General features: G+C 59.5%; 1 protein-coding gene across 2 annotated transcripts; it reads right to left on the bottom strand.

Annotated features, from left to right (window-relative positions):
- Positions 1-2,020: 2,020 nt before the first annotated feature.
- On the bottom strand, positions 2,021-7,135 carry GINS4 (GINS complex subunit 4). Of its 2 annotated transcripts, XM_075910932.1 has the most exons (7): positions 7,003-7,135; positions 6,007-6,093; positions 5,221-5,334; positions 4,704-4,801; positions 3,670-3,758; positions 3,106-3,196; positions 2,021-2,811 (listed from the first exon to the last, which is right to left on the bottom strand). In XM_075910932.1, the coding sequence occupies exons 1-7, from the start codon at positions 7,096-7,098 to the stop codon at positions 2,715-2,717; spliced, it is 672 nt and encodes a 223-aa protein (XP_075767047.1). In that variant the 5' UTR covers positions 7,099-7,135; the 3' UTR covers positions 2,021-2,714. The 2 variants fall into 2 exon arrangements, with proteins under 2 accessions (XP_075767047.1, XP_075767048.1); XM_075910933.1 differs by lacking the exon at positions 6,007-6,093 and having other exon boundaries at positions 7,003-7,127.
- Between the last annotated feature and the right edge of the window lie 779 nt (positions 7,136-7,914).

The following is a 7,914-nucleotide window of genomic DNA, read 5'->3' as shown; positions in this document are numbered from 1 at the left end:
CCTAGCGGGTGGGAGGTGTTCCCCTGAAAGCCCCTTGCACCTGCCTGCTGATTCCGTCTGCTTCTCAAAAACCAATCCTATTCCAGGCACAGCCCGTTTTCCTGGCACAGCCAAACCCTTGCTTTTTAAATAAGAGGAAGCTGCATCCCAATGTGGTGGTCCTGGCTCTTAGCGCTCAGTTCTTGGACAGACCCCCTCAGACATACAGATTGTTCTCCAGGCGCTGTGTGAGCTCCTGGTGGAGACAGGAAGCAGCAGGAAAAGCGGAGGGCTGGAGAAAGAATCAGGGAAGGGAATTTCGGTCTCATTCTCTGGTAGGAAACTATTGACAAGTTACTTTGGGAAAACCACTCCCTGCAGCCAGAGCACCAGCCACTGCAGGCAGAAAAAGCCCCGTTAAGAGGAGGCCACAGGGACTCCCTCAAGCTACTTAGAAAGTGTCCCCAAAGCCCTCCTGACCAGAGCCCACCAGCCAATCACCCAGGCCTTCTCTGTGCACACAATGGGTGGCAGGGAGATCATCTGCTTGCACGGGAACTCCCTTATGAACCCGCGGGAGTGGCTGGGCACCTCCCTCTCCTCTCCGCTCCGCTCCCTGAAACAAGTCAGTACAGACAGAAGCTAAGAGAAGGTTCCGGACCCTGCCCCTATTGGACACTACCAGCTGCAAGTGGCCCCAAAGCAAAGTCATTCAGGATGCCAAGAGGCAAAACTCCAGCCACTAAGTCCTCTGTTAATGGTATTTCTTCGAACACTGGTGCAGCACATGGTCTCTCCATGGAGGGAGATGGCTCGGGGAGCTGGGCCATAAATCTCACCTAGACCAGGCTCTTAGAGACCCTGAAACCTGCAGAAGTGATGGAGGTTCTGGCCCAAACCCCACTGCTCAGCTACTACCACAGGGCCATGCTTCGTCTGTCACAGCACGTGAAATGTAGACAAGCCTGTAGCCACAGGCATCACTACAGTATAGGGGTGTAACTGTGGCCACTTCCCAGGCTGCTGTCTGCCTTGCAGGGAGCAATCTCCAGTACAGCACCCCATTCACCGAACGAGGTGCTAAGTCAGTTTCCTTTCATCCTCAGCAGCCCTTCCCCATTTGTGCAGAGGTAACCTGGCACTTTGCATGTTTGGAACATTCAGCGATTGCTCCCCACCCCAACAGGGCCTCTCCCACCTCTCCACTACCTGCAGTGGGAATGAATACACAGTGGGTGCACCTAGACTGGCAAGATTTTGCACAAAAGCATTTGCTTTTGCACAAAAACTTGCCAGCTGTCTACACTGGCCACTCGAATTTGTGCAAGAACACTGACTTTGTAATGTACAAAAATCAGTGCTACTTCCACAAATACTTACACGCTCCTGCTCGGGAAAAAGCTCTCTTGCGCAAGAATACTCACGCAAGAGGGCCAGTGTAGACAGGGAAGAACTGTTTTGCGCAAAAAAGCCCCGATGGCTAAAATGGCGATCGGGGCTTTCTTGCACAAAATCGCGTCTAGACTGGCCGCAGATGCTTTTGCACAAAAGCGAATCTTTTGCGCAAAGGCACTTGCCAATCTAGACACGCTTTTGCGGAAATACTTTTAACAGAAAAACTTTTCCGTTAAAAGTATTTCTGCAAAATCATGCCAGTCTAGACGCAGCCAGTGCTTTTTGGGTGAATGGATCACTCCAATATGGGAGGGGGCTGAGAAGTGCTTAAAGTGGAGGTCAGCAGGTCACAAGGGGTCTCACACCTGGCCCAAAAACCTTTAGTCAAGCCAGGATGCATTTTAAACACCACCTTAGCAGAGCTGCTGCTCCCACAGCACGACAGGCACCCCGCTTCCATCAGAACATGGTAAGCACTGGTGCCCCGGGCTGTGCGCTATACGCAAGAGGTACCAGAGCGCTCCCCGGGGAAAGGCTGAGTGTCTCATGCACAGACCTCGCTGCCAGCTCTCAGGAAGAGCGGGGATTGTTTGACGGGCCCCAGGAATACAGCTTTGCTGTCAGGGATGCAGACACCACCTCCTCATCGAGCTAGAGCCAGAGATACGTGGCTGGTTTATTTGAGCCCGGTCGGGCGGATTCTTCTACTTGCCAGTAAGAGCTCCTCCAGGTTCCAAACACGCTCAGCCCCACCCAGGTCCTTTGGAGCTGGCACCTGCTGCAAACCCACACAAGCCCCCATCCCTTGTCTAATCCCCTCCCCACACAACATGAAAGGGTCTCTCCTAACTGAGCTGCACAGGAGGCCTGGTCAGGGTCGTGGGCGGCGGCAGTGGCCCTAGAAAGCAGACTTGGAGAGTTTGGCAGCTGTCTTTGTAAGGCAACTGCTCACACTAGCCCTCGCGCCAACTCATCTCGCCTGACTGTGTGTGGGCTGCCACCTGGCCGCAATATCCAGAGTGTATGCATGGGGGCGGCGCCACCTGCTGGTTCCACACCAGAGCAGCAGCTTTGTAGAGGCGGAAGAGCGGCCTTTCCTCCAGCAGCAGCATCCGCATGCCCCAGACAGGGGCCCTCGCTGATGGCACCTCTCTCTGGCTCTGTGCCTTTCTATCCCCAGGCTACATGCACACAGGAACATGGAGCTGCTGGGCCCAGGCGGGGGGGCAGGATGGGCATTCGTAACTGTCCACAGCCGTTGTGCGTCCACACGCCGACCGGCAGGGCAGTGCTCTCAGGTGGCCCTGGCCTTCCCTGCCCCCTTTAAGTCTTGTGACGTTTTAAATGAGCTGAACTGCTCCAGAGGCCACCAGCGGGGCGATGGTTTTGTATCGGATCAGATGCTGCGAGCCCTCCTCCAGGTCGATCACATATTCCCTGAAGGGGGGGGGGGGGGAGAGAGAGAGAGAGAGAGAGACAGACAGGGTGAGGGGGAAGGGCAGCAGCAAGCCAAGCACAGCACTGAATGGAAACACACCAGGGAGGAGAGAGGTGGTGCAGTCTCCTGCAATGGCCACATGACTGGATCTGGCCAGTCGGAGGGGTGCTGCTCTCCCCACAGCTGACGACGCCCCTTCGCTCTTCCCAGCAGGAAGCTGCGCGGTGTACAGGGAGGGTGGCATTTCTAAGGCATGTGCATCTCAGGGCACAGCAAAGCAACAGGCCACCTACCTCTGCTCATCTGTCTCTGGCTCCACCAAGATGTTTTCTTGCCTCTCCTGCACCCTCAGGAATACGAAGGCATCCAGGTTGGGTTTGGGAACTGCAAGGAAAGTGACGCACTCAGAGCCCTGACAGCTGGAACAAAAGACTGAGCACCATGCACCACAAGCCACTCCTGTGAACAGTCTGCTCCTCTTCGAGCCCTTCATACTTGGGGACACAGAGCAATGTGGGTCAGCAGCACCAGCAGCGTGGACATCACAGGCAACCAGCTGACCCCCAACACACCAGCCAACACGCACTTGAGACGGAAGGAGAGCCAGAACACAGACCAGTGAGAGCAGCCTCGGGAGCCCCCTTGTCACCCATAGGGCATTCTAGGAAAGAACCATGCGAACATAAGCCCACCACCTTCTAAAGGACCAGCAGCATGGAGAGGGCTAAGCTCAGACACCAGCGTCTTTCAAGCACTCGCTGCAAGCTGTCGAGGACTTCAAGGCTCATGCAGGGTGAGCCCCCAGGGAGCTGGTGCTAGAATCCTCATGCCTGGTGCTGCAGCCAGGTTTCTCTTACCCAGTCTCAGGAGATCAACCTTCTGCAGGTTGGGAGGCATGTGTTTCAGGGCCATGTTTTTCAGGTAGGTTTCTGTGTTCGCCATGTACCTGAAACAGACCTTACTGTCAGTGAGATCTTGGCAAAACCTGCTGGGTCACAGCTGACTCCAGCTGCCGTCATAAGACCAAAAGGAAGTCTTTCTTCACATAATGCAGAGACAGCCTGTGGAACTCCTTGCCAGAGGATGCTGTCAAGACCAAGACTGTAACAGGGTTCAAAAAAGAATTAGATACAATCATGGAGGATAGGTCCATCAATGGCTATTAGCCAGGATGGGCAGAGATGGTGTCCCTGGCATGTTTGTCAGGGTTGGGAATGGGCGACAGGAGGGATCACTGAATGATTCCCTGCTTGGTTCACTCCCTCTGGGGCACCTGGCATTGGCCACTGGCAGAAGACAGGACACTTTGGTCTGACCCAGCAGTTCTTAGCCTGCTGCTCCAGGGCAAATCCTTCGGTGCCCCAGGGTACAGCCTATCTCCAGGTGAAGATGACAAAAGGCAGTGAGGTCTCTTCCAACCGGCAGGAGCTCAGGCAGCAGAGGGAGCTTTTCTAGCACAGCTTAGCAGGTGGCTGAAGCGAGACTGCCCGGGCCAATGGCTTGGCCACAAACTGCCAACAGAGGGTGGCCCGGAGCCAGGAGAGGAAGCTCTGCAGCAGGAAGTGGCTCCTTTCACCACTCTGCCTTGCACAGGGAAAGAGGCAGCTGGTTAGACACCAAGATTGATGGAGGCTGAGTGGGGCTCTTTTTTCAACTCCTTCCCAGGGTGTCAGGAACACTCAGGGCCAAACTGCCAGCTTCACTGCAGGCCCAACAGAGAACAAGGAAGGTGTTAGCTGGTCAGTAGAGGACAGGGAGGATCTACATGCAGCCTGTGCAGCAGAAAGGAAGATCCAGAATGTATACAATCCCAGGTCTCCAGGCCTAGCCTGCAAAGTAGACCAAGACTTTGCTCACCCCACTGTCCAGCCCTCCTTCCACATCCACTCACTCTTTAGCAAAGGCAAACTCCTCTGGAGAGAGAATGGAAGGCTCTCCTTCTGCTCGGGACTTCTCCTTCTCCAGGATATGGGGAAAAAACTTCTCGATCTGCCAGGAGAAGAAAATCCCCAAAGAAGCGTCAGCTGGGATTGAAACAGAGTCCTGTTATAGGCAGCTCCTGACCTGTACAGGGCTGTCTGTGCTGGAGAGGCAGGATAACTATGGCATTTCCAGGACCCTGTCCTGACCTTACCTAGGTCGAGGAACATGCTCACCGCATGTGCACTGTGACACTCCCCCCCCCCCCCCCCCCGTCTCTGAGATACCCTCTCCCCAGAACAAGGTGCTGTGCTTGGCACCAATGAGGAATGAATTCCTCAGGTGAACCTTATGGTCACTCTAGTCTAACCAAACATGTCAAGGGTCTGTGACTCAGAGTCCTGCGCCAAAGCAATCTGCTTTCAGAATACGATGCCTTCAGCCACTCCCGGGAGTCATGTCCCACACATAGCACAGCAAGGTGTTACCTTTGCAAGCCTGCAGCGCAAGTAACTGCTGAGGACATAGCGGATTCTCTCAATCTCCATGCGGTGGATGCTGACCTTCAGATCTCCGTGCTTGGCTCGTTTCAGATTTGACTCCTGCCAAAGGGGCACATTGGGGGAAGTCAGACTGTACACACGCTCAACAGTTAATGGCAGAGAGGCCAATGTCTGCAGAGCTGTGGGGGAAGAGCCAGATTGCAGCTGCCTCTTGCAGATAGAGCCCGGGCACCATGCACGCAGGTTACCATCTCTCTCTGCCACCTGGGGAAGGGAATCCAAAAACCTGACGCCAGATTTTGCAGCATATGTGGGTTTTGGAAAGTAATGGCCAATTTTGTCATCCAGGCACCTGCAAGTCTGTCTGAAGCAGGAGGTTTACGCCCCTCTGGAGCGCACAGTTGAACAAAGAGCCAGGAGATGGTAAGCGGTGCAGCCCCCGCTGGCTGGCATCATGCTACAGGGCTTACAGAATGGCAGATGAGCGGACAGCTACTAGCCTCTGTGACTGACAGCAAAGTGCCAGGAGCATGGGGAGCTCGCAACACATCCACGCCAAACCAACAGCACTTGGGCAGAGCGCAGGGATGCTCGCAACTACCCCCGTCGTGTGGGGGTACTGGGGAGAGGGATGGCTGGAGGAGCACGGGCGGGTGCTTCGGCACAGAGCCCCACATGCTGCCATGCCCGCAGTGGGGAGTTCGGTAAAGCCGGCCCGACTCCGCCCAGCCATTCCCAACCACGGCCCCCTCTGTGCCCCTGGACACGCACCATGTGGTCCAGCTGCTCCATGACACATTCCACGATTTCAGACTTGCTCTCCAGTAGCTCCGGGGCAAACTTCTCATTCAGCCAGGCCTGAGAGCACAGCAGGGCGGTGAGCCACAAGCCGACCTGACAGCCAGCCCCCTGCCCTGACCCACCACCCGCCTGCCCCCCCGTCACCCCCCAGCCGGGAGAGGACCCGGGAATCTGCCCCCCCCTCCCCCCAGCCGGGAGAGAACCCGGGAATCTGCCCCCCCTCCCCCCAGCCGGGGGAGGAGCCGGGAATCTGCCCCCCCCTCCCCCCAGCCGGGGGAGGAGCTGGGAATCTGCCCCCCCAGCTGGGAGAGGAGCCGGGAATCTGCCCCCCCTCCCCCCAGCCGGGAGAGAACCCGGGAATCTGCCCCCCCAGCTGGGAGAGGAGCTGGGAATCTGCCCCCCCAGCTGGGAGAGGAGCCGGGAATCTGCCCCCCCTCCCCCCAGCCGGGAGAGAACCCGGGAATCTGCCCCCCCAGCCGGGAGAGAACCCGGGAATCTGCCCCCCCAGCCGGGAGAGAACCCGGGAATCTGCCCCCCCAGCCGGGAGAGAACCCGGGAATCTGCCCCCCCAGCCGGGAGAGAACCCGGGAATCTGTCCCCCCAGCCGGGAGAGAACCCGGGAATCTGCCCCCCCAGCCGGGAGAGAACCCGGGAATCTGCCCCCCCAGCCGGGAGAGAACCCGGGAATCTGCCCCCCCAGCCGGGAGAGAACCCGGGAATCTGCCCCCCCAGCCGGGAGAGAACCCGGGAATCTGTCCCCCCAGCCGGGAGAGAACCCGGGAATCTGCCCCCCCAGCCGGGAGAGGAGCCGGGAATCTGCCCCCCCCTCCTCCCCCCAGCCGGGAGAGAACCCGGGAATCTGCCCCCCCAGCCGGGAGAAGAGCCGGGAATCTGCCCCCCCCCTCCCCCCAGCCGGGAGAGGACCCAGCCGGCTGGCCCCGCCCCCAGCCGGCTGGCCCCGCCCACCTGCTCGAGGCCGCCGAGGAGCTGCGCGGGGGTCAGCACCAGCTCCTCGCTGCTCCCGTCCGAGTCCAGCTCGCGCAGCGCCGGCCCCGCCGCCATCCCGCCCGCGCGCCGCTCCCGCCGAGGCGCTGACGTCAGCACGCTCCGCGTGGCGGCCGGGCGCCTCCTCATGCATATTCATGACCCCACCTCCTGCAGCGGCTCAAAGGGGTGGAGTCGCCCGGCCAGACTCCTCCCCTCCCCCGCCACGCCCCGCCCCCCCGCGGCCCCCGGGGACCCGCAAGGCCGGGCAAGAGCGCCCGGGGCCGGCCGGAGGGATGGAGGCGCGTGTGGACGGACAGACGGACACGGACAGACACGGGCGGGCGGGCGGGCGGGCGGACAGACGGACACAGGGGCGGGCGGACAGATGGATGGACGGGCGGACAGACGGACACAGACAGACACGTGCGGGCGGGCGGACAGGCGGACACAGGGGCGGGCGGACAGACGGACACAGGGGTGGGCGGACAGATGGATGGACGGGCGGACAGACGGACACAGACAGACACGTGCGGGCGGGCGGACAGACGGACACAGACAGACACGTGCGGGCGGGCGGACAGACGGACACAGACAGACACGTGCGGGCGGGCGGACAGGCGGACACAGACAGACACGTGCGGGCGGGCGGACAGACGGACACAGACAGACACGGGCGGGCGGGCGGACAGACGGACACAGACAGACACGGGCGGACAGGCGGACACAGACAGACACGGGCGGGCGGGCGGAGAGCCAGATCCCGGCACACACGGACAGCGCGGCACGGCAGGACAGAGGGGCGGGCGGCTGCAGGCTTGGGTGGACAGACACACGGCCAGCGGGGCCAAGGACAGACAGCGGCTCTAGCGATCACACGGGGTAAGTTTTCTG

The sequence above is a fragment of the Pelodiscus sinensis genome, chromosome 28 (genome assembly GCF_049634645.1).
Source record: "Pelodiscus sinensis isolate JC-2024 chromosome 28, ASM4963464v1, whole genome shotgun sequence".
Lineage (NCBI taxonomy): Eukaryota > Metazoa > Chordata > Testudines > Trionychidae > Pelodiscus > Pelodiscus sinensis.
The sequence above is the reverse complement of the archived record's forward strand: the minus strand, read 5'-3'. Positions and strand labels throughout refer to the sequence as shown.